This window comes from Nannospalax galili, unplaced genomic scaffold (genome assembly GCF_000622305.1).
Source record: "Nannospalax galili isolate Female #2095 unplaced genomic scaffold, S.galili_v1.0 scaffold413, whole genome shotgun sequence".
NCBI classification, from domain to species: domain Eukaryota; kingdom Metazoa; phylum Chordata; class Mammalia; order Rodentia; family Spalacidae; genus Nannospalax; species Nannospalax galili.
Genome location: NW_008333889.1, coordinates 2,002,579 through 2,030,483, shown reverse-complemented (window position 1 = coordinate 2,030,483; position 27,905 = coordinate 2,002,579). Strand labels below are relative to the sequence as shown.

General features: G+C 38.5%; 1 protein-coding gene across 3 annotated transcripts in view; it reads left to right on the top strand.

Moving 5' to 3' along the window:
• Nucleotides 1-27,905, top strand: part of Cped1 (cadherin like and PC-esterase domain containing 1) — a 344,939-nt gene that overhangs the window by 269,818 nt on the left and 47,216 nt on the right. For all 3 annotated transcript variants that reach the window (XM_017797109.2, XM_017797108.2, XM_029561504.1), the window contains 2 exons: nt 9,042-9,159; nt 21,365-21,501. In XM_017797109.2, coding sequence (XP_017652598.1) covers nt 9,042-9,159; nt 21,365-21,501 — 255 coding nt within the window. The remainder of the gene's footprint in view (nt 1-9,041; nt 9,160-21,364; nt 21,502-27,905) is intronic.

The following is a 27,905-nucleotide window of genomic DNA, read 5'->3' as shown; positions in this document are numbered from 1 at the left end:
TTCTTGCTCTGGAAATTGATACTAAATATATTAAAGCTGTAATGAAATGCTTCTTCTAATCATGTGGTTATTAAATTTAAAAAAAATTAAATAAAAGTAAAAAAGAATAAATCAAATCAAAATTTTAAAAACCTCTTTAAACAGGTTAGAAAATTCTTCTTCTATGACTACATTTCACCTTCTAGAAGATTCTCAAACATAACTATCGAACTGTGCTGGATAAATCTTTTAAAGATTGACTTCAGACTTACAGAAAGTTTCCAGCTTCCCTTCACCCAGCTCCCGCTAATGTTAACATGGTGTTTGATCAGTGTGAGAAGTCAACATCAGTGCCACACATCCCCTTAACTAAGTACCTCATTTGAATTTTGCAAGTTTTCCCTTCTTTTTTGGTTGTAAGATCAATCAAGGGTTCAGTCTTGCTTTAAGTCATCATGTTTCTCGTTCTTCTCTGATTAGTGACTGTTCCACTTTCTGTGTCTTCCAAGACCTTGACATTATGAAAAATGGAGGTCAGTTATTTTGTAGAAAGCATCTCATTTTAGAACTATGTGATGACTTTTGCAATGAAGTGACGTAGTTGGAACAAGAGTGCTGACCTGATAGGCATGGTGAGATGCATGTTAGTAAAGCCAGCATTCAGCATTTCTTCACAGGGAAGAGAATCCAGAGTTCTAACAGCAGGGGTCACATGGAGGAACAGGCAGAACTTTGACTCTCAAAAGAGAAAAAAGACTATGGACATTATGTGTCTCCTGCTCACCATAAGGATGGTGTCTTCTGGGGTTTTTTTTACTGCAGATTTCATGTTTTCTGTCTAACATTGCACAAGAGTGACCTTTAGATGGCCCTTAGAATAGTTTTTAAAAGTCTGATTAATATGCATAAAAATAAAAAATTGTATATAGAAAGCTCTGCCCTGTTGTAGATATAAACATGTTTCGCAGGTGTTTGATTTTTTTTAATTATTAGAATATGTTTAAACTAAAGGTAAATATGAATTTTTGACCCCATAATACCATTATGGTTTGCCTATTTGGCTCTAAAAACACTAGCATTTCCTCCTAGACAGAACTTAGTTACTTTAAACATCCTTTGATCTTAACTGTGGTTGAACTTCATGCTAGTCAGTGAAAACCCTTCAAAAAATTATTTAGTACTAGACCATTACTATTAAAGTTTCACTAGGAGACATGTATGACTTCAAGATGTGTGATGAGATCATTCTTTTTCCGTATAATACATTCTGCTTGGTAGCACATATCTAACTAGAGTAAATGATGAGAAGCAAGCTGGGTTGAGGGTTAGTATGTTGACTGGCATGCTCAGATGTCTTGTGTTTATGGCTGACAGCTGAGCTCAGGTAGTGACGGTATGTCACAATTAAGCATAGTGTCTGGGCTGCATGCTGTGGCTCTGCTCCAGGTATCAGTTGCAATCCACATTTCTGTCCATCGTAGATGCAATAAATAGGTACTAAACACCTTCTATATCTTAAGCCTTATGCTCAGTTCTTTAGGTAGACTAAACAATAATAGTTGGCAAGTATTTACTACTACATCTTGAGAAATAAATTTAGTCTATCAACAATAGTACTTTATTTTCACGAAGTGCTTAAGAACTAATATATTTAAATGTAAATAAAATTAGACTCAAAGACCAAGGAAATCACACATTTTACCTTGGTGTGCTATCCCAAATATGTGATTACCCAGTAAAAAGTACTCTTGTTTGAGGGGTTTTATTTCTGTTTATTTGTTTGGGTTTTTTGTTGTTGTTTTTGTTTTATGTTTTATTTTTTGCTTTCTTTCAGTCAGGGTCTCCTATAGCCATAGCTGACCTAGAACTCACCATGTAGATCAGGCTGCCCTCAATCACACATAGACTCACCTGCCTATTTAAAACTACTTTATTATTTTTATTTTATGTGTATGAGTGTATTGTCTGCATATATGTAAGTACACCCATGTCGTGCAATGCCTAGGGAGGTTAGAGGAGAGGGTCAGATTTCCTGAACTGGAGTTACAGATGGTTTTTAGCTGCTATGTGGATGCTAGGAACTGAACCCAGGTCCTCTGTAAGAGCAGCCAGTGCTCTTAACTGCTGAGCCATCTTTCAAGCCCCCAGCTTGCCCTTTTTAAAAAAATTCAATTCCTACTTCTTTATTTTCACATCTCTTTCTCATACCAAATTCTAACACCCCCACCCCCATTTCATGCATTGTCATCTGTGTTAAGGCCTATCAAGTCAAGGTCCCCAGTACCCACATGATAGCTAACAACTGTCTGTAACTCCAGTTCCAGGGGATCCAACACCCTCTTCTGACCGCCATAGGTATTGCACAACACAGGTGCACTTACATACATGCAGGCAGTATATTCATACACATAAAATAAAAATAAAATTTAAAGAAAAGAAAATCATCTCTTTCTCACCCAGAAGTAATCAGCTGCCCAATGGTTCAGCAAAGATTGGAGCCTGTGGCCCATTTCCATAAGTTCTATTTGGTTTTTCTCTGCTTGAGTTTACATGGGTCTTGTGCATGCTGTCACCATTGCTGTAAGTTCATATGTGCAAGGTCCCAGGAACCTGCAAGATTCTATTTCCATATAGTCATGCACCTTCCCCCTTGGATCTTCCAATCTTTCCACCCCCTCTTCTGCAATGGTCCTGAGCCCTCGGTGAGTGAAGCTTAACATAACTTTGGTTAGTGATCTAAAAACTGGCTTGAGCAGCATTTGTGTGCGTGTGTGTGTGTGTGTGTGTGTGTGTGTGTGTGTGGTGTACATGTATGGTATGTGCATATATATATGAATGATATGTATGAATGCAGGTGCACATGTATCATGGTGCATATCTAGAGGTCAGAGGACAACTTTTGAGAGTTGGTCCTCCTTTTCATCTTGTTTTGAGTTAGGGTCTTTCTTGGGTTTGGTTTGGTTTGATTTGATTTTTGCCTCTGGGTGTTTCAGGCTAACTGGTCCATGACCTTCCAGGAGATTCTGCTGTCTCTGTTCCCCTTTTGCTATAGAAGTGCTAAGATTATAGATACACACTATTGCATTCATCTTTTTGTGTGGGTTCTATGGATACAAGTCAGGTTGGCATGGCAATTGTCTTTATCCATTTCCCTGCCCCCTTGACCCATGTTTGTAATAAGTACGTGAACTGTGATTTTTGTGCACATCATTCCATGAAATGTAGTAGAAAGTAACTCCCAATCCCTTGAATAAAAGTATTATATGGTAGAATGCTACTTGACATTAATCTTTTAATGAAATTTAATTCAAAATTCAAAGATTTACTGTGAAATTCAAAATTCTTCAAATCTACTCAGAGGCATGAATGAGATTTTTTAAAAGAGATATCTTGCATGCTTTTTAAATGATAAACTTCTAGACATCCAAGTATTAACTGAAAAGCCAAATCTAAAAAGAATAATAATAAAAATAATAGCAACATTAATAACAACACAATAACAGTAAGTAGAATTTTCTAAAGGCGAGGCACTGTTCCAAGTCCAAATTTTCTGAGAGATTTACTGTTTCTGGTTTACCACTTCCTGCCCTGCCTCCAATGACCTATAGACAAAATGAAGGGTTACTCCAAAGTCAACACAGTGACTGACCTCGGAGAAAACTCCTCTTTAGGCAAGGGAAGGACAAAAAAACAGTGGTCTATTGTGCATACTGTTTAATTCAGTGGGCGTATTTATAAAGACTCTTTGCTATAACATGGATGAAGGTCTCTGGTCAGCTCAGCTGCAAGTGCCTTTCATAGAAGTACTTGAAATTCTATCATTTTGGAAAGCTTTATCTAAATTATTATCCATACATCGTGCTTGACAGTATGCTCTAATTAGGGTGGCACAGTCTTTGTGTTCTGTTTCCTATCACAGAAAGTCTAGAACTCAGCTTTATTTTAGGGGTCAAACAGTTAAATGTTTTGTAAGCTAGACTTTTGATGCCAAGGAAATAACTCCTTAAAAAGTTTTATGGGCTTCTGTTCTTTCTGCTTCTAGTCCACTCTTAGCAAATGTGCTAATCTACGTTAAGTAGTACTGCCTCTATCTAGACCAAGGTATACCTGTGAAAGGCACTACTGTTTCTATTTCTCAGTGTCTTCTCTTACTATCTCCCAATAATATCGGCTAGACATTTATCATATTCAGTGCATTCTAGTATATGCTTTTCTCCAATAGTTACTCTGTTTTGATACTTAAGTTTCTGAAGTACTCCAACAATGCATTGAAAGACTTCCTTATGCTCACAGTCAATGTACAATCTGTGACAAACTCAGTAGGGTGTGATGGCTCTTAACAGGATGGCTGACAAGTACTCTTCTTCCTGAGCTTCCATCACTCTGTTAAGCATCCCAGCATCCTACAATTGAAAATAAATGTGGAAGAAATCAGCACTGTACTGTGACTTAAGACAGAGTTAATCTTACTTACCAATGTTCACATTCCCATGAAGAGTCAAGTCCCATGTATTCTAAGATGATTTTACATATACAAGTTTGTGTGTGAATATATAGGGTTGCGTTAGTGTATGTGTGTTTGTGTGGCTGTTCCCCTGAAGAATGTAAATGGAAAATATCGAAATGGCTCAAAGTTAGTGTAACTCTGTGTTTTATTAAATATTTAATTCTATTAGTGCCACTCATGCAGAATATTCTCTACCAAAGCCATATCTTTAAGGATTACAACCTGATTGGCCCTCTCAGTGGAATGTTTACTTATGGAAATGTCCAAGCTAATATACTTAAAACAGCAAATCTCTTCAGTATAACTAGTCAATATCTCATTGGCAAGCCTTATTATTATTTATTATATGACAAACATTCAGTGTGTTTATCATCACCATTATTAGTAAGCACACATCGGCTTAAAGTTGTCTTTAGAAACATCTTTATAGCCTACAGGCTATTTCCAATCACTGCCATTTCAGTTTTAATCTACAAAAACCTGGTTTGCTCTTTGGAATAGGAAATAACATTTTCTTGATGCTGCTGTGTTATTGTTTTGTCCTTTTCCCAAACGGATCCAGGTCCTTTAGCATACAAGAGAGCCCAAAGCAGCACATTCAGTTCCAACTCTGCACTCCTTTGTTCATGAGTCAAAAAGAGCTGAGCGTTTTCAGATAGCTAAACATAAATTCAGTTTTTCTTCTCATTTGCCTTTACATCTACCCTTCTGGATTCCATCTGGAACCAAAACCAAAAGTGCTGAACAACCACAATAAAGGCTGCTTTCCTCAGGGGTTTCTAGCTCTCTGGAAGTGGGAAACATTAGTCATTTTACAAACCCCATGTTCCTAGATTTTCCAGTCTAAGTTATGCAAACCCAGAGACACGTGTGTGTTTCTAAATTGAGACTAGAGGGGCCCTTTCGGAGTGGACTTTATCATTCACAGTCAACTGGCCGCATCTCAGCTGATTTGAGGGCTATGTAAGTTGACAATGAAATTTCACACTAGTTCAGAGATGTGGAATGCATGAGAAATATGATGAAGTATTCCAAATGTTAATGGCATGTTGATACACTTAATGAAAAATAATGAACTCATCTGCTTGTGATTTGTTTCAGTTTCCCTTCCTCGTGACTTCTTTGTGAACTAACTCAGGATGCTTTCAAAATAAACCAATGGCCACTTTTCCTCTGATGTTTGCTTAGGGATGAAACACAGTGGTCTCATACTCTACAATGGCTCATTGCTGTGTGGATTAGAATTTTCTGTGAGAGAGGCTGCCACGCAGATGAAAGCAGCCCGTGGGGTCGGGCTGTGAAGTCCCTCAAGTTCTGTTATTTTTTAAAGAAATGGAATTTAAAATTTACTGGTAATCTCTCACTAAAACAGCATTAATACCAACCATTGAAGCTTATCAGTTTTAAAAGCACCATTTTAAGGGACCCCTTCTGCTCAGAATAGAGCAAGTAATTTAGTTCGTGATGTATTTTCTTTAAAATTCAAGGTATGATAATGATAGGAGGACACCTTTTTATTTTATTAGCACAAATCATAGGCTAAATTCTTCAATAAAAATGTTTAGCTATGTATTATTCTTTGAAAGGACAGCTACTTATCAATTTTTAAAAGTTTTGTAAAAGGGAATCAAGCCTAGAAGATTACCTGTTAAGAATTTCAAACAACGCCAGGCATGGTGGTGCACACCTTTAATCCCAGCATTCAGGAGGCAGAGACAGGTGGATCTCTGAGATCCAGGCCAGCCTGGTTGTATAGTGAGTTCTAGGCAGGTTGGGATTAGGGAGACCCTGAAAAAGGAAAGAAACAATGAAAGAAAGGAAGAAAAGGGAAGAAGGAAGGAAGGAAGGAAGGAAGGAAGGAAGGAAGGAAGGAAGGAAGGAAGAGAAAGGAAGGAAGGAAAGAAAGAAAGAAGAAAGAAAGAAAGAAAGAAAGAAAGAAAGAAAGAAAGAAAGAAAGAAAGAAAGAAAGAAAGAAAGAAAAAGAAAGGAGGGACGGAGGGAATTTCAAACTGAAAATTGGAAAAGCTTAACCCTGAACTTTGTGTCATTAGATTGAGCCTCCCACGAAAATCACAATTCCATATTAATGCAACTTCTCTCTACCTCCTTTGTTGGACTGTGAACTCAATACAGTCATTTTTCGCTCAGCTCAGAATGTTTCAGGTGCTTGTCCTTCTGTGTAGACCACTTGCTCACCTCCCTTGTCACAACTCTGATAGACTGAGCCCATTTAATATTGTCTTGTAAACATGGGCAATATTAAATGGCCATGTAGGCTGATAACCCTCAGAGTGATTGAACCAGATTACAACTCAGTGTTGAGATTCTAGGCCTCCAGAATGATGAAGTCACGATTATCTTTCATTCTACACAGCCCAGCACAGGCTGCTTTGTTACAGTAGCTATGGGAAGTAAAGGTGCTTGACTGGGAACCATCAGTGCATCTCTAATTTTCTATTCTATTACTTTCCCATCTAAATGATATTTTCTGTGATATATAATTTTTAAATATAATTAGTTCTAATGGTAAAATTTTAAAGCATATAAAGTAAATGTCTAGTTTGCCTTTCTATCTTCTGTCTGATATTCTTAATCTACTGAGTAACCCCTTAATCTGAATTTCCTCTGTATTGATACAAATTTATCTGTGAGTAGTTAAGTATATATAATATTTAACAATTAATTTTACTTAAAATAAGATCATGGTTTATATCAACTTTTGTAACTGACTTTGCTCTATTTGATAAGGTGCCTTACATATCTCTCCATATCTTCATTCCACATCCTTCTTTCCTAGGAATTATCACATATTCCAATTTATAAGATACTGTAGTATTTATCCACTTCTCTGTTAATGAACAATTGTGCTATTTCAAGTTTTTTGTTGGTATAAGTAATGCTATGGTAAATTTTCTTATACATTTATCTTTGTGTATCTTATGAAACCTGTTCATAGAATAAAGCATTAGTCTTAGCATTTTAATTGTTGCTTTAAATGAATATGCAATTACTTTGAAAAAGTATTTTCATATTGTTCTCCATAAAGATAGAAATCTCTTTTAAATGAATTTATATGCATTTTTTTCCTTAAAAGCATTCCATTTTATAATTAATGTGGTGTGCAAAGGATGACTTCAGATAGATTATGCTGTAATTATTTCTTGCTAATGTATACTTCAGCTAATTAGTCTATAAATGTTCACTGTTTTCTAACACTATGAATTATACAATAGCTACTTAGTGTTATGACTGACTAGCTGTAATACTAGGAAAGTAGTTGTTAAATTTAGTGACAATATGAAGACAGAGAATAATTTATTCTTTGCAGCAAGATGCAAATCTGTTCAAGGAACCCATGTGGAAATTTCTCAAAATGGAAAAATTTAAACTTGAAATCACAGAAATAAATAGATCATATAAAAATTATCTGGACAATGCCTACTTTGTAGAAAGATTTAAAAATGTGAGAGCTTAGGGCCATTTCCAATGCCCTTCATATATGGGCTCTAAGGGAACCTGAGCTAGCTGTTTAAGCCATGTTAATCTTTTAAAAAGGCCTTATTTTTGCCTGGTTTTTTTTTTTTGTAGAATATCTTTTACTTATTATTTGACAATTGCATACATGTAAACAATGTATCTTGATCATATCCACCCCCAACTCTCTCTCTCCCCCACCCAACCCCCAAATACCCCCAACTCATCTTCCCTCTCCCCTTCATGTTCTCTCTCCTTTCTAAATTTTAGTTTTTCTTGTAACTCAGCAAGTCCAGTTAGTACTGCCTGCTGGAATGTTGACTGATCTTGCTGGTTTGATCTTGTGCAGTAACTGAAGCTACAGTGAGTTCATGAGTGCATTAGGCATGTCATATCCAGAAGACAGCATTTCCCAGCACTCCTCCCAACCCTCTGTACCCTCTGGCTCTCTCTCTCTCTCTCTCTCTCTCTCTCTCTCTCTCTCTCTCATCTCCTGCCACTTCCATGATGTTTCCTCAACCTTTAGTGGAGAGGTTGATATTGATGCCCCATTTAGGTAGGCATTCAATAATCGCTTATTCTCAGAACTTTGAACAGTTCTAAGTCTCTACGTTAAACTGCTTCCCACTGCAATGAGAAGTTTCTCTGGCCAAGGTTAAGAGCAGCACTAATCTATGAGTATAAACATATATATTAGAAGTCTGACGATGTGTCCATTTAGAAAGATAAAACTAGGAAGTTTCCCCCTTGGGGCCTATGACTTCCCAAGTCTTGACCAGGTTTATAATACCAAGCATGAATTCCCTTCTGTGAAACAAGACTCAAACCAATTCAAAAGTGATTGGTCACTCCATAACTTTTGTGGCACTATTGCATCAATGGGCACATCTTGTCCGACAGGTCAGCTCTGTAGCATGCAGGGTTTAGCGTGGTTACTCCTACATTCTCATTTGTCTTTGTCCTTGTGGTCGGTTTGCTGGAACTGGCCAGGATTCTGCCCTGTCACAAGATATTTTACTGTTCAGGATTTTTGCCCTGGGTTCTGTTAATGATACAACTAATTTCTTTCATTTTAATTCAGGATTGTGATTTATTGATTCACCCAGAGGAATCCTGTGGACTGCAACCCATTTCCCCTGACTACATTGAAGCCATTTCTCAGCCTGAACTCAAGAGTTGTCCATCTGGATACACAAAAGGTGACTACTACATTAGCTATCCTTTCTTCAAAATAAATCCTTTAATAGATATGCATATGCTTATGGAATCTATCCTTGTTTTATTTAAGAACATTATGGTTTTCACTAGTATAAACTTCAAGGCATATGATAAATGTAAATGCATTTGGGGCGGGGGGGTTGAGACAAGTCTCCCCAGCTGGCCTGGAACTCACTACATAGACCAAGCTGGCCTTGACCTCACAGAGATCTGCCCACCTCTGCCTTCCAAGTGCTGAAATTAAAGGCATGTGCCTTTGATTAATCCAATTCTTTTCTCCCTCCAGTCCCAATCCACAGCCATCTAGAGATTTCAGTTCAAAGGTCACTTCTGCCAGGGAGCTCTTCCGACTCTCTTTCTGTATGCACTTTCTAATGCTTTGCTTTACTGCTACCACAATTACCACAACTAATTAAATATGTAATTCATTTTTAGCCAATCCTCCAAGGATGTTGGCTTCAGGTATTTTTATGCCTTAAATTTTTTATTTCATTTTTATTTATATTTCTGTGTATGTTCCAAGGTGTGTGTGGAGGTCAGAGGACAATCTATGAGAGTCATTCTCTCCTTCCATCACATGGGTCTGGCAGACAGAACTCAGGTCATGAGATTCTAGGCGAGCCTTCAAAGAACCAAAGTAGAATGGATATAAGTTCAGTTTTAAGGAATTAATTTTCATTGTAAAAAACATGACTGAAATGACTACTAATGTTCCCCCTAATTCTGACCATGAATACAAATAGGGAAATGAGGACATCAGATTTAAACCTCAGTGTTAAATCCTGCCTGAGCCCCACGAACAGACCTGGGTGAGACCTTCTCTGAGGCCATTTTTTCAAACTGCATTTTCCTCCTTCTCTGGAGTGTTTTCTTCTAGCAGAGACAGCAGCGGCAAGCAAAAGCTGGTGCTAAGAAAGTGTCCAAAGTGATTAGGGTGAGGGGAGGATCTTCTCTGAGTATCCTGCCCCCAGCCCTCCCCGCTTCAGAAAGGCGTGAGAAAGCAGTCACAGCTGCGCTGTCCTTGTCCTGAACTTCAGCGGGCTGCAGGAACAGGAAATGTGTTTCCCAAACGGGCAGGGCAAATTGCAATTTGGCACGCAGTTAACAAACGTGGGCATGGCCCTGCTCTTGAACATGTGTTCTAAATAATAAACTCCAGTCGAATCTCGGAGTGACTGTCTGTTATGGAGAGTCAGGTACTGTGATTTGTGACTCTGCGCTCAAGGAGATACAGACGCTTAACCTTCAAAGGAAACGCCTATGTGTCCAGATCAATTTTTTTTTAACCAGATGACAATTTATGACAATCACAAAACAAGTTAATTCTACTCCTACCACACCAAGTCAAAGTTCTTCAACATTAAGTTCAAGACACGGGGATTCCTCAGAAGGCAATCTGCTCTAGCCCCTTAGTGTGTAGTCCCTTCCTGGTTCTGGAATGGGCTGTCTTTGTTTGAACGTCCAGCAGTGGCACAGAGGAGCAGCTTTCTGATACTCCGCAGCTGGAATCGATTTGGCACACTCTTGGACCCCTTTTGAGAAGGACCCTCTCCCCCAATTGACTACCACGCTTCATAGCTTGAAAAGGCAGGGCTTCCTTGCTGCACTCTTTATGTGGAAGAGACAGCTTTGGAACTTCCAGCTCTTTTTTTGCTATTTTTTGTTTGTTTTTATTTTGTAAATTTTTGTGTATTTCAGAAAGAACATCTCAATCAATCTTAATCGTCTTTATACCCCCATCCCCACTGGCACCCTCCCATAGCCCTCTCCTCCTCCGCTGGAACCCATATATTCTGTTATCCCTGTTAAGGCCCACTGTGTCAAGTCACTGTCCCCAGACATTCCCCAGTGCAAATCCATCACTGAGGTCTAGTCAGCCTATCTAGAGTCCCTTGTTTTAGGAAGACCAGCTCTTCCTCAACTAGCAGTAGTCAGTTGCCAGTATTTCTTCACCTAATAACAGAGATTTGCTGTTCACTTCCCCAGTTCTTTGCTGGGTTTTTGTCTGCCTGAGTTTGCATGGGACTTGTGTACGCTGACACCATTGCCATAGAAATCATATGAACACAATCCCGGGAGCTTGTAGAACTCTATTTCCATATGGTCATGCACCTCCTTCCTGCTTCTTAAAATTTTTCTGCTCCCTCTTCTGGATAGTCCCTGAGCCCTAGGTGGGTGAAGTTTAATATAGGAGTCCTGTCCAGGGATCGGCATTCTGTAGAAGCTTTGGCCATTTGTGAACTTTTGTGTTCCTGGTCATCTGTTACATGAAGGATCTTCATTAATAAGAATTGAGAAATTCATTAGTGTTCTCCTCCTTACGCCTGTTCTATGTTCCATGTTGCATTGTAGATGTGTCACTTAGGCCTGGGAAATTCATAGACAATGTCTATGTGTGACTGTGGTACTTGGTAATAGTCTCCTACTGGTGCAAAATAAGGGTCTTATCCCCTGCTTCCACATGAACTTCCTGTCCTGTTTGATGTTGCACCTTAGTCTACACCACATTCCCAAGAAGGCTTCTCTGTGTTCCCAGGGCAGCCCTGGACACGGTATTACTATAGCACTCTCCACCTTCTGTTTCAAGCATGTACTTACATGTGTTTCTGTCTCCACCCTCTGTTTCAAGCATGTGTTTCTGTCTCCAACCAATGGTCTCCAAAATGGTATGGTACACACCAGGAAAAGGAGGGAAAAGTGCAAAGCAATACTAGGGATGAAGTCAATAAAGATGAAGATATATGTGTGTCTGCTTTGTATCTCATTTGTAATTTTATATTTTATAATGGACATAATACGTAAATGTAGGAGTATCTGTACATATTTTACAGTGTGCATGTACTAATACATCCAGGATGCATGAACAGTATGTTTTTACTGATGCCTTCCCTACATTAGGCTTCTCTAGAGAATGAAATGTCCCTATTCACCTCCCAGTGTCTAATATACAATGAAAAAAAGTGGTTACTGAACTAAAATCAAAACCTAAACCATCCTCTCTTCTACACAAGTCTGTGACGCAATCAGGAGGATGGACATGTACAAATGCAACACACACGTTCAACACACAGACAATACAAACACTACGTACACACAATATACACAGTGCACATACAACACACAAATATAATACATGTAATGCACACAATATACACAACACACAAAACATATATACAGTCGTAAGTCAAATTCACTGCTGAGAGGTGCACGTGGCATCCAATTCCCTCCTCCCACGGTCCTTGCAACAGCCTGAGGAAAAAAATTCTCCAAATCCGGGTTTGAAGAATCTTAACGAGTTTATTGGACTTGCTAACTGAGCTTGGGGTGTAGGTTTACTTACAGACAAGCGGGTGTTCCCCCACCCATTCACAGCTGATGCCAAAAGTCCACACCTAGACATAAATCCTGTGGTTCCAGACAGCCTTACAAAATGGCTAGGGGCCAGCCTCATGGTTTTCCCAGCTTTTATACCCTTAGCCCCTTCCCTGTAAGTGGCTATGGTCAACGATTGGCTGGAAGAGGGAAGGGCTTATTTGCAGAGCTTGGGAAGGAGGCGGGTCCATGGCTTGTCACCACAGGGTCAGAGGAACATCATCCAGGTCACAACAGAATACACTCAACATACACAATGTACACACAACACAACACAAACATATATACATACACATATAACACACAATGCATACACTCAGACATATACAATATATGCACAATACACAGTATTACATGCAAACATTATATACACAATGCACACACAACACACAATATACATTCAATACACACAACACACACATACACGCAAGATATAAACACACACACACACACACACACACACACACAGAGAGAGAGAGACCCTGCCATACCCCTGGAGCTCCAAAAGGCCTACAGACTCAAAATGCTGAAGAAGATCAAGTTAGCAGTTTTCCAGAGGGCTCTATGTGCTCCCAGAAATGATTCCTTTTATCAGAGCAGAGTCCCTCCTGTTCAGCGGAGAAATTGTCATAGTATTGTCATAGTAGCAGCTGGAAAAATTTGTTTAGCAGTTGTATGTTTAGCTTATATGGCCAAACATAGACTGGTATAAAAATCTTATTTTAATAGTATTCTCTAATTATTTGGCAAAGCTGAATCCAGTTTTTTTTCACCTCGCAATATAATAATGTCAGATTATATTTTTCAATTACACCAATTTAAATACTTTTGAGTGGCTGTATTTTATTATTCCTAAAGTCATTTCTATCCTTTGGGAAATAATTTAGTAATTACTTAAGAAAGAAAAAGTAATTCTAATTTGGACAAAGGAGAAATGTACACAATGGCATTAAATGGGAAATTTGAAGAAGACAACTCAGATTGTAATCGATAAGTAATTAAAAGATTTCATTATACCTTACTTTCAGCAAGCAAATATGGCAATTGGTATTTGGTGGGGATATATTATTTTGGTTTTTCATGTTATTATTTTTTCTCTGTGACTTTGATGTGAATTTCTTTCGCAGTTTCTGATTCTTGTGCGAGACTCAAGCCTTTCTTTGTTCAGTTTAGATCTACTTCTTTTTGTAAATTTTATGTGCTTTTGTGGTTTATTTGTTGGGCACGAAAAATCTGGTTGGTCTAGGCTTCAGGTTCTTGCTTTTCATTTTTTTATTGGAGTGGCCTAACTGCTTTTGTCTTCAGGAGTTCCTACAGAGGCCCACGTGAGATGAGGCTCAGATGCTTTCTCCTAAGGTCTGGGTCCCTCTAGGAAAGATGCTGCCCTCAGGAATTTGGGGGCTGGGCTGGCCTGGAAGTAGGGCCCAGGAAAGATGCTGGTCTCAGGATGCCTGGAGGCTGTGCCACAAGGGAAGAAAAGGGAGGTGACGGCGGGACCAAGCCCAGAAGGTTCCTGGGGGCCACAGGAAGGAACTGGGTTGGTCCAGATGCAAAGATCAGGAAGCAGTGGTGGCTCTGGGCTGAGAGGTTAGCACCAGTGTCTGGGGTGCCAAGACAAGAAATGGGCCTGTACCCAGGCTAGGATGAGAGACTCTGCAGGGGAGCTGGGACGGTAAAAGAGGCTGGGGGAGTCAAGGCTCAGTGGGCACGCTGGACTTAACACAGTGGACAGTAACAGGGATGACAGAGTATATGGGCTCCAGTGTGTGGGAGGGGGGAGGCTATGGAAGTGTGCCATTTGGGAAGTGGGTATATAAATGAATAAGATTGTGTGGGATGTTCTGTGTGATACACACACATACACACACACATACACACACACACACACACACAAAAAAAAAATCAACAAATTTAAAAACACAGACATATTTGAGGAGGAAACGTAAAAATTTACTTCATGTTAATTAGTAGAGGTGGTAAACATTACCACTGAAATCTACCTGATGACTTTATATCCATACTCAGGTACTAAGGATCCGAGTATAACCAACTATAGTAATAATCAGACACATAGAGATTAAAGCCACATGTGCAAATATCAGTGTTAGTAGCAGTAAAAATGTAGGAAACAGCATATTTTAAAAGGAAATGGAGATCTTCTTTAAAGGGTAAAAACTCAATTTTATGTCTTACAGGGTTTATACTGAGTTCAATATTGTATAACCATATTAATTCAACTGTGAACCTAAAAATTTACAGCTACTTTTGAAAGAGGTGTATCCTTGCTCTGGAAAGTGTTACTGAATATGTTAAAGCTGTAATGAAATGCTTCTTCTAAAAAATAAAAATAATAATAAATCAAAATAAAGAAAATATGACAAAACTCTAGAACTTCTAATATTTATTTTACAATTTTTTATTCCTAATAAAAATTCTTTATTTTAGGACATTTAAGAACCAGGAATTCATGTTAATATTCCCATGATTTTATGTCTCACCATGACCCTAAATGAAAACACAGAACTTTTTTCTCCCTGGTATCATCCAATCTCATTCACATAAATGACTGAAATCTAGCTTGCATTCAGCATAGAGTTATAACTATAAAGAAAAGAACTTCTAAAAGACAGTTGCATTCCTCAGAATGTTATTCCTTAAACATATGTCATACTTTATTTCAGAAGTCACAGCTTTGATTCATTCGGTGTTTAAATATATAACATAGAATTTATGTCCCTCCTTTTTTGACAATTATAGTTGAGAGCTGGTATCATTTAAAATGTCAAGAACCTCAGCCTTACAGATGTTGTACAGATGGCTACTTCAACTCACAGCAAATAAAAAGCATTGCTAACTGATACAAAAATAGAGAAAGTCATGACTGTATAAATATATAGCAGTATGTGACATTGGTGCCAATTTTTCAGATAACAAATCAAGCTTTCTTTTTATGTACACAGGGTTTCATAACCAAAACCTAATTGTATTCATATTTGAGTGTTGCATGCAACAGACCACTTTTTCTTCATACTTCCATCAAGTGGCAGAGGAAGCCCTCAGGTTATAGAATGTCAGCTATCAGCAAGGTTGGGGCATAGAGAGTGTCCTAGATGCTGTTAGATATGCAGAGATATCACTAAAACTTTCCCAACATATTGCCATCCTAAAACAGAGGAAACTGGCAACATTAGTCTTTACCATCAATTGTACCCAACTAAATTCAATGTTTTAAAATTTAAAAACCTTCATTAAGAAAACTAGATATTGGTATCCTTCAAAGAGCCTATTGGGTCATGTTTCATTTTCAGCCAATGATTTTGTCCTAACTTGGCTTAACATGATAACACAATCAACAATTTGGAGAGTCTTGATTACTGTCCAGCTCTGCCTTAACAGCATAAGCCCACTTTCACTCATTTAGTTCTTTATGCTTCACTTTACCTCATCTATGAACCAAGGTGAAAAGTGCCAGCCCTGGGTTCCCTTCCCACCCCAAGCAAGCTTAATCTGTATACTGCAAAATACATCTCTTCACCTTGCCATTCAAAACCCTGTCTCTCTCCTCCATCTTTTGTTTTTAGTAATAGTACTACTCTGTCCATGCAGACACTTTAGGAACACCCTTCTCCTAAGTGACTCCCTTTCCCCAGTATGTGCATTCTACAGGGAAACCAGTTAGCTCTGTCTCACTCCTCCAGGATCATCCCTTCACTTTTCATAAAATATCATACTTTCAATACTTCTGAATCTTTTTAAATTTTTTATTTTATGTGTATGAGTGTTTTGCCTGCATTATATAAGTGCACCACATGTGTGCAATGCAGAAGCCAGAAGACGGCATCAGATTCCCAGGAATTGGAGTTACACATCGTTGTTAGCCATCATGTGGGTACTGGGAATCAAATGTTAGTCCTCTGCAAGAGCAGCCAGTGCTCTTAACTACTGAACCATCTCTCCAACTCAATACTTCTGAAATTTCTCTCTCCATAAATTCTTATTCACATCCATTGAAACTTCCAGAAAACTCTCTGTCTCTGAACACAGGAGCAAAATCTATTTGTCAGCAGCTTAGCATCAGGAACTATGGAAGATGCTATGCATAATTTCCTTATAAAGAGCTAAATTTAATCATGAAAGTATTAAGTAATTTGTCCAATGGAAACAGTGAACTGCAACCTTGGCGTCTCCTTAGAGCCATCTGAACACATATTTTAAAAGAAAGATGCCTGGGGCTGGAGAGATGGCTCAGCAGTTAAGAGCACTGTCTGCTTTTGCAGGACTCAGGTTCGGCTCCCAGCACCCACACAGCAGCTAACAGCAGCAGTTGCCCTTTTCTCATTTCCACAGGCACTGCACACACATGATGCTCTTTCACCATGTGGGGAAAACACATAAAAATAAAAATAAACTAATGTTTCAAATGGCAGGTGCCTGAGTCCCACACCTAGTGATGTATTAGTGTAGGATACATCCTAGGCATGGAAATTTAAGAAGCTTTCTGGGTGACTGATTTGCAATGAACTTTGAAATCCATGAGCTAGTGGGAGGAGGCAAAGATGGGAATGTTGAGTCTCCACAGCCCTGATTCTTTCACTATTACAGAGATTTCTACTCAGTTTGGCATTACCTATAAGGATGTTACTATTATCATCCATGTGTACATTTTAAACTATGAACCTCAACATCAGTATATTTAGATTTAACATTATAATTAAAAGTGAGGATCCAGGAGCAGATTTCCCAGCTCAAATCCCTGTTCTACTCCCTCCTCATTGGAGAATCAGCAAATTACACCAACTTCCTGAATTCAAGTCAAGGTGGTTATAAGACAACATGGTGGCCACACAGGCAGAGGCAGGCAGATCTCTGTGAGACTGAGGCCAGCCTGGTCTGCATACTATGTTTCAGGTCCCTCTTCAGGGAGACCCTGTCTCAAATTATTTTTTTTTGTTCTGAGGCTTAAATAAGTTAAAATGTTAAATCCCTTAAATATCACTGGCATGTAAAAATATTGACTATTTTTATATTACTTTTATATTTTAAAATCAGTAGCACCTAGAACCTCAACAGGATAGATACTTGATACCAGAAGTTAAAATACTTTGAAAGAGTGGTAGAGAAATATATTCTCATTCACCATTCCTGACACTGTGTAGAAAGTACCAGGAGGTAGACATTGTATACAGCCATTTTCTGTAATTTTCTTTACATTTAGAAAACAGAGAAAGGAAAGATTTATGGAAAGGGGAACAAATACATCTGCCTTCCTTGATATTTTAGTTCTGTGTTCTTGCTTCAATTGACGCTGTATACCCTAATGTTATTTTGTTGTAAATTTCTCTCCTTCCTTACAATTCATAATTCTCTGATCTTTTTCTTTTTAATTTATTTAGAGCTTTGAACATGCATATGTGCTTTGATCAAGTCCACCCCCCCATTTGCTACTTTCCAATTCTTCTCCTATCCCCCCATCACTATTCTCTCCCAATTTCCTGTTCTTATTTCACATTTTAAACCTACTGATTTTAGTGTTGCCAGTATGTGCTTGAATCTAGGGTCATCTGCTGGAGTATGGCTAGCCTCTCAGGGTCTGTACCCTTAAAGAACATGGGCTCTTCCTCTCTCAGCATCTATCAATTGCGAATAGCACCTCAGCTAGGGGTGGGACTTCATGAACTGGGATTTTATCTGGTTTGGGCTTGTACAGGTCTTCTATATGTTGCCACAATCGCTATGAGTTCCTATGTACCTCTCCCACATTGTGTCTAGAAAACAATTTCCTTGTAGTTATCCACAGTATTTGGGTCTTAAAAACTTTCTGTCCCTTCTTCCATGATAATCCCTGAATCTTTGGAAAAGGAGTGTTATATAGGTGTCCCATTTAGGGCTATGTACTCCTCAGTCTCTTCTTCTCTGCATATTGACCAGTTGCAGGCCTCTGTGTTATTTCCATCTACTGTAAAAAGAAACTTCTCCAATCATGGTTGAATGATGTACTCATCTATAGGTATAAAAATAGGTCATTAGGAGCTGGTTTAATATTATCTAATTTAGAAAATAACAGTAATAAGTTCTCACCTAGGGCCTATGACCCATGTAGCCATGGTTATTGGCCCTGATAATGATGCCAAGCATGAGTTCTGATTTATGTAGCAGGTTGTAAGTCCAAGTAGAAAGTCATTGGTTACTCCAATAATATTCATGCCACTATTACATGTCTTGACAGGGTGATCATCATTGTAGTTCACAGGGTTCACAACTGCGTAGTATTGATGAATTCTTTTCTCGTCTGGTAGTGTACACAGCACCTTCCAACACTCTGAGAGATAGCCAGTAGGGATGAAACTTCTAAGTCAGGACCATCTTGATTTCTCTTTGTTCTGTGACTCAAGTATATGGTATCTGAAATTGAAAAAAAAATCTTAAATTTCTTATGGAAACACAAAATACTAGAATAGTTGAAACAATCCTGAACAATAAAATAAAAACAAAAAACAAAAACAAAACAAAGAAAACTTCTGGAGGTATCAAGATCTCTGATTTCAAGTTATACCACATAGCTACAGTAATGAAAACAACATGATACTGACATTAAAACAGATACAATGATCAATGGAATAGAATTCAGGACCTACATATAGGCCCACAATCTTATAGTCCCCTGAGTTTTGACAAAGAGGCCAAAAATGCACTTTGGAGAAAAAACAGCATCTTTGTCAAATGGTGCTGGACAAACTGGTTAGCTACATGTAGAGGAATGAAACTAGATCTTTATCTCTCACTGCACAAAACAACCCAAATGAATCAAGGACCTCAACATAAGACCCAATGCCCTGAATCTGATAGAGGAGAAAGAAGGGATTACACTTCAACTTATAGGAACAGGAGAGGACTTTCTGAACAGAGCTCTTACAGCACAGACACTAAGACCAATAATTGACAACTGGGACCTCATGTAATTAAAAAGCTTCTGAACAGCAAAGGACACCATCATTCAAGGGAAGAAACAGTCTATAAAACAAGAAAAATCTGGCAAAGAGTCAATATCCAGAATATACAAAGAACTCAAAACACTAAATATCTAGAAAACAAAGAACCCAATTAAAAATTGGGGCATAGAACTAAACAAAGTTCTCAAAAGATGGAATACAAATGGCTGAGAGATGTTTTTTAAAATGTTCAACATCCTTATCCATCAAGGAAATGAAAATTAAAACTATTTTGAGATTTCATATTACCCCAATCAGAATGACTCTGATTAAAAACACTAGCAATGACAAATGTAGATTAGGATGTGAGGAAAGGGGAACACTTACACACTGCTGGTGGGAGTGCAAACTAGTGCAGCCACTCTGGAAATCAGTGTGGAGTTTCCTCAGAAAGCAAATAGATCTACCACATGATCCGACTCCACCACTCTTGGAAATCTGCTATTCCTTTTTTGCTCCCAGTTTCCTTCCCTTAATACACTGATACTCTTTTCCCTTTCTGTGGAAAATTAGTAAAAGCCTCACAGTATACTTCCCTTGATGGATTATTATTTTTAACTCTTTCAATAAACACCAACACTCATGTACACAATTCTGACACCCTGTCATGAATGTAAACTGTACTGTATTCATATCCTGAAGATAGAAAATGTTTCTACTGCAACTCATATCATACTAGAGACTTTTTTAAAACAACAGCACAAATCAGACTCAGAATTGATAGAAAGGTTTTTTAAAAAAAAAATGAGACTGGTAAGATAGATGGTTCGGTGGATAAAAGTGCTATCTGTACAACCCTGACATCTGGAGCTCAGCCCCAGAATCCATAAAGCCTGGTCTGGTGGCCAGCATCTGTTAACCCCATAATCCTATAGTAAAGGGGGTGGGGGTGGAGCTAGGACAGTCATCCAGAAACTTGCTGGCCAGCTAACCTGGTATATGAGGCACAGCTATAGAAACAACAAACAAGAGAGACTCTACCTCAAGAAGGTGGAAGGCGAGAGCCCACTCCAGATAGTCGTCCTTTGACATTCACACACTCACTATGGCATGGGTGTACCCTCTACTCACATACATACACAAATAACTAAATGTTTCAAAATTTTTCTAACTCCAAAAGAGGCAGAACTCCATCAATAGCAAAAGGTAAATATGCTATTACAACTCTGCTTTAATGTAAGTGTATTATCCTACCATAGCCTCACAGTGTTTGAGAATACTCAACATCTCATCTAACCTGTGAAAAAACCACCAGGACGCTGCTAGAAAGAACGGTAAAATCTACACCCCAAATTTCATCCATCAAATGAAGGAATAATAACCAGTCTTCAAAAAATAAATTATTTTGAAGTATATATATGTATATATAATATAAAATACTGAAATATCTCTCTTGTATCTGAAATCTCTTGAAAGAAATGAACATATTTATTGTTGGATTTGTAACCTAATCATGTGTTCATTTAATGAATGTTTGAAGCCAACTGACAACCTGGGGACTCCCAATCGACTCTGCATCCTATTTAAGTACCCAAAGTATTATTGTTCAAAAATAGTTTGGACTGAGCACTAACCAATCACCCAAGTTTTCTTTGTACATATGTGGCTTCATGGGGCAGAGATCACACTTGACTCTACCAGGAACTTGACTGTGTGTTGCTCTTCTGCTTGGTTGACAGGAGGCAATGCATTGCTACATGGTATTTATGAGATAAGAATCATCTTTTCAGTATAATTTCTGTGGTTGTGCATTATATGTTGAGTTCTAAAATTATAATGTCACCAGTGGAAACCAAACCAAAAGAAGTGTTCCCATGTATTCCAGGCCAGTGGATTGTGCCTTGCCTTAGTTGTTCGGACAACAGGACCTGTGACTGGAGAGAAATAACTTGGCAGCCACACAACTGCCAACATGGCATCCTAACCAAGCCCCAACTCCAGCAGTGCCTGCGAGGAAGGAAGGTAGGTTTTCTGCATCCAGTCAAGAAAGCTTTCAATCCTTGCCACCTGTAGCACTGAAAACCAGACAGTTACATCTGCTAGATCTATTTCTACTCTCTTGTTCATTGGAGGAAAACTAACCCAATGCAACTAATGTGTAGATGTTATCATAAAAGATCTTTAGTTTTTGTTGTTATTGCTGTTGTTTGGTTGGTTTTTTGTTTTATGTTTGTTTGGTTGGTTTGGTTTGGTTGGTTTTTTGTTTTTTGAGACAGGGTCTCTCTATAGCCCCAAATGGCCTAGAATTCGATATGTAGAGCAAGTTGGCCTTGATTTCATAGAGATTCACTTGCCTCTGCCTCCCAAGGGCTGGGATTAAAGGCATGTGCCACTGTGCCCAGCTCTTTAATAATTCTTGAACAAAATGTTTATTTTTTTCTCCAAATCAGTCTATTTGGTCGATGGAGGATATTAAAACTGTGCTCTATTCTGACCCAATTCCATGCTGTTTTCACAGCACAAATTGGTAGGCGCTCTCTACATCAACTGACAGCTAACAACTCAAAGCAGATGTCCTCGTCAACTGCAGTTCTAGCAGACACTAGTGCTGGAATAGACATCTGTAGCTCAGTCCAAGAAGCCAAATGCTCCTGCATGCAAGACTTGCTTCTAGAGCTTACCTAGTACGTGGCATTGTATTTATGCTCTAACCTTGCTGATCTTCTTTCGCATTCCTGGGCAGGTCTCACATGGACCGCACCAGGCTGACTTTCCCTTTAGGGAGGCTTCTAAGCTGATTTCTTGGACATGCAGTGTCTTCTTGCTAGGCATGCTCTGGCTAGGTAGAGCCGGGCAGAACTCTCAGACATGGGAAATTGGCACATAGACTGAGATGCTTGGTTGACATCAAGTAAGTAATCTTAACCAGATTCTCAAAGTACTATTTATCAGATGGACTTTTCCTTATATACTGTGCATAAGCTTTCACACATGGGCAGGCTGATTTCAAAAGCTGACTTTAAAAAAGCATAGTATAGAATGTATGTCAACTTTTCTATTAATAATTAGCTTAAGAATATCAATGGGGGTCAGGGCTGGAGAGATGGCTCAGCTGTTAAGCACATTGGTTGTTCTTGCAGAAGACCCAGCACCCACATGGTAGCTAACAACTGTCCATAACTCCATTTCCAGGGAATTCGACGGCCTCTTCTATCCTCCATGGGCATTGCTCGACATGGGTGATCTTACATACACACAGGCAATACATGAATACACATCAAAATATTTTTTTAAAAAAGAATTTCAACAGGGTAAGTCTAGGGCAGGAAGATAGATGTGTTCTTCATTTAAAAAGAACTACACAAATATTCATGGTTGAGAATATTTCTAATAACTAAGAAATATTGCTTATTTTTTAAAAGAAAGCAAGAAAACAATTATTTAGAAATTTATGTTGGTGTCAGCAGTATTAACAAACCATTTTCTGTGTGAGGAACAGTGCACCTGACTTTCTCAAATCTTAAAACCCCACCAATTTGTAAGCTTCATGAAGGTGAGGGATGTGTCTGATTCACTCTCATAATCTTATTGTTGAGCAGAGTTTGTGATACATAATAATCATAATAATGAATATTAGTAGGACTAGGTATGGAACTCAATGGTAGTATGCTGAGAATGTTCAAGGACCCTACTTTCAATACCCAAAAACCAATAAATAGATATTCATAGAGTCAATGAATAAATTAAAATCTTAATTGCTTTTAACCACAACTCTATGAGGTAGATATGATGTATGTTCTCTACTTAAGAAAAATGAGGTTTGTAGAGATTCAGGCATTCTGGCACAAGTACATGAGGAGCTGTGACTATGGTACCTTTAACCATCAACCTGAGCCTCTGCATTTAGAACTGAGGCTCTGGAGAAGTGACAATAGCTCTCGTCACATCAGCCAGGCATCTCTAGACTCTACATTCCATTCTAACCTCAGAATTTAGAATATTCAGGACAATTCCAAGAAGATATCACAGTCTATTGACCTGAAAAGCAGTAGATGCAAGTTCATCACTGGATTTCATGGCTTTGAAAATGACATGTATTGTTTCTCAGGCTCATTTTCTTCATCTGTAAAATGATAAGTAAATACGATCTAACCCTCCACAGTCGATTAATCAACTCTGTAGAACTCACAAGGCCTTCTTCCCTGTCTCTTTTAGCTAAAGATGCTACAGACTGGGTGGCTGAAACAAGAGACGTCTATTTCTCACAGTCTGGGCTGGGGACTCATTGCCAGTTTCTGGTGATTGTCTTCTTGTTGTGTCCGCATATAACAGAAAAAGTGCTGGAGTCACTTCCTCTTTTTATATTTATAACATAAAAAGGGATCACCTTCATCACCTCATCTAAAGTTATTACCCCTCCAGTATTCTACCTGTTACCATCACATTGGGCATTTTTATGTCAACATATGAATTTGTATGGGTCATAAACACTTGGCTCATATCATTGTCTCTACTGATTACAAAGGTGGTTATTAGCAATTCTACAAGACACAGTTTTTAAGAGGGGAAGACACATTTTTTCCAGTTATTAAGAAAGAAATGTTATTATAAAATCTGAAAACCAAAGCCCATGCACAGATGAGGACCTGAGCAGCGGCCAGCTGGCTGGCAGCACAGCAGAGAGGGCTTATTGTAGTGCCTTTCCTTTGCCCACATGTTGGCATTGCTCCTACAGAGTGACTTGTTTACCAGAATGCTTATTTAGTTTGTACACAGAGGGAAGCACTATCCAACTTTAGCAGAGAAGTAGGGCAACCAGAATCAGGAAAGTCACCCCATGGTGTTATGGGGAGTGCCTAACGGAAGGACATAGGTACCAGGGAGACACAGGCTGTTTAATAGAATTCCAACATGCAACATTGAGAGGCAAAACAAGTATAGACTATGCATCAGACAATCTCACCAGTATAAAAGCTAATGGGAAATTTCTGGAAGTATCTTTGGGTAAGAGTAAATATATAATAAGGTGGAGATGCAATAGAGGAGATGCCTGACATCAACCCCTGGCCTCCACATTCATACACGTGTGCACATGCACCCACATGCATATGTGCACACACATGCATATGTGCACACACAACAAGTCCAATTCACACAAACAGAAAAATAAGTAATATAAATATTTTATTTTTAAAATACATTAAATGTTGATATTTTACCTCTCTTCCTAACATTTCAGATATTTGAAAAGCAAACATGACTTTAGCAATATTACTCAGAATTTACTTCACATCACATAAGGACAGCAAGGTAGCAATGAAGTAGGAAGAGCCTTAGACTGGCAGTCAGGAGTCTAAGTTCTGATTCCACCTGATAAAGAGAGTTTTATTCATCGAGCTTATCCTAACTCTGCTGCCCCATATGAGAAATACTGAGGTATCAGTTATACCTGAAGTGTTACCTCAGGGCAGAGTCCAGCTGATCATTTAACAAAGCTCTGAATGTTTGCTGTCACTTCATGTCACATTGTTCATTCATTAATTTAAGGTTTGCAGAGCTAAGAATTCCAGGAGAGTACAACATGACCTCTCAATGTGCTGGATTTTGAGTGACAGGGAAAATAAGAGAAGAGTTCAATGCCATAAAGTATAATTGCAATGGCCCAGAGGCAGGCACTAGATCCAGACACAGAGGATCTGGCAATGGTGCCAGACAGGAGGGACGTGATAAGAAAAGTGTTTATAATTAGAGGCCATCTACATGTTACGTTTCGTGGAAACACTTTAATTGGGCTAGAAAAAAAATTAGGCACGTTCATTTTTCCCAAGAGCATCTATAGTCAGAATCTATCACCCAAACCTAGAGTTCTCAATTCCCTCTTGCTGAGAGAATCGATGATGAGCAGTGTAGATAAGGGGGCAGGAACCAAGCCAGAGGTGGTAGACTGCAACAAACTCAAAGTGCTCATTTTTCATATACTTTGGTTTACCTGCACTCCTTGGATCATATGAAAGTGAGGTCATACCTAAACTTACCCTTTCTAACAGCCTTAGCAACCTAAAAATTTAACATTCATATGAAAAATTCAGATCTTTAACAATGAGACCTCACAGTTTTCACTATTGCCTTGAGTAAGTAATTCAAACATACTGTGCTATAAGAAACTCAGAATTTTGAATCCTAATCCTGGGAAGCTTCAGCTTTGGGAAACATGGTAAGCTTATCTTTCTCCAAAGAGCCAAATGGAAGGGTAACAGAATTTGACCAGGCCACTGAGAATTATTAGAAAGTCAGACTTTCAAATAGCATTCTGCTTTAAGACTTTCCAAGTAGTCACTTGACTTGGTTAAATTTCCTTATAGTGTTATTATGAGAATTTCCATCCTTTCCTACTGATTTACACTGATAAATGCCAAGACTGTACTTGGAAATACAAGCCTACCTATAAGAAAAGAATAAGACACAAATCAGTTGAGATTTGAAAAGCAGCTCAAGTTTCCATAACCTCACTACACTTAATGGCATGTGAGCAGGGCTGCAGTTTTCTTGTCCCAGACCTCATGTTTTATTTCAGTAATGTTAATTAGAAGATGGACAGAATACTCTCTCAGATAGAAAGAGAGAACAAGCTTTCTCCTCACAGCATGAGCAAAATTCACTTCTGCAGCAAACTTACATATGGAGGCCAGTTAAATGGGGGACTCCTTTCAAACTGTAGCATCAAACTAATTTTACCCAAATAGGAGCTATCTCATTTGTAGATAGAGATAGATGATGATGATGATGATGATGATGATGATGATGATGATGATGATAGATGATAGAGTTAGATGATCCAGATATATAGTTACTTTATGGTATGTTAATAATTATATTGAACCAAATCAAAATCAATTGAAAAAACTAGGATATTTTAATTTTATTCATTTGTTCAAATAGATGCCTCTTAATAAATTCGGAATGGAATCTTGATAAATGTGAATCAGCATGACTTCATAGTCACCATGTGAAATACAAAGGAAATAGTTTAGAAATAGGACAATCAAATTTGTAACTAAAAAAGTGTAGAAGCCTGACCCAACTGAATTAAATAAATAACCCTTATTTTGTTTGTTAATGAAAAACAGTTCCCAATTTAAGGCAGTAAGAAAATGCCTGAAAGAACAGTACAAATGAAGATAGGGAAAAATAAAAAGTCAATATATGTGGAAAGTACTTAAACTGCACTGTTAATACAAGAAAGGTAACTTACATTTTGAAGTCATGTTTTTGCATTATGCTGTGTCTTGGATATTAGGTGCTTAATTTGGGGTGTGTGACTAATTTGTAATATGTCTTGAGTAACACATAAATTCCATGACAATTGCATAATTCACTCTGACTTGTCTATTTCAATAATAATCAGGGTGGGTAAAAAGACAGGAGTGTCCCCCATCATTATCACCAGGAAGAATGACTTAGGCATGATGTCCTCCCCCGGCAACAGCCCAGATGAAATGGCAATAGAGGCAATCATTCTGTTCCAAGGTAGAAGGAATGAATTTACCTGCTGTTGCATAGCTGTTTGTTTTCCTTTTCTTGCCAAATTTTGTGTGACTGAGAGTGGGTTGCTTAAATCTCAATCTTACATTTGTTTTTACCCCAAACAGCAATTTGGCTGTTCATCTATAGCCAATTTAATTAAAATGCATGATTGGAAAACATTCATTATAACCATATCATAATTCACAGAGAAATGCTTTGTTGAGCTAGATTTTGATCAGTACCTAAATCTTATTAGCTTTCTGATCAGTCTCAGCTGCACATTACAGATCGCCTCACTGACAGATGGACATCTACCAAACTGAAGTCATGGGTCTCAACCCCACAGCTCCTCAGAATCACCACAGAACTGTGGACATACATGGGTTCTTCTGGGCCCTGAACTACATGGGATGAACAGGACTGCTCTCCTCATGTTTATTGTTTCTATTTATGTGAGAACTGTCCAAGAAGGAGCATTACCTTGACAAATGGACAAACAGCTCCTGTCTTACTTCCTCTATTGGCCATCAGGATGGGTACTTCTTAACTAAGCTGAGCCCAGTGTGAGCATCTGCATATACAAAGCAATGATTCCACTACTATACAAATCAGAGATCTGACCTACGTAGGAGGAAAGGGCAGAAGGAGGGAGATGACTTTAAAAAACACAACTTTTTTCTGTTCCTTTTTGTTGACTCAACCTAGATCATCACCAAGGCTTTGCTTTTCATTTCTTTAAAATTTTATTTAGGGGGGCTGGAGAGATGGCTTAGCGGTTAAGAGCACTGGGTGTTCTTGCAGAGGATCTGGGTTCAGTTGCCAACACCCACATAGCAGCTAACAACCATCAGTAACCTCCACAGGCACTGCATGACACAGGTACAGGTACACACATACACACA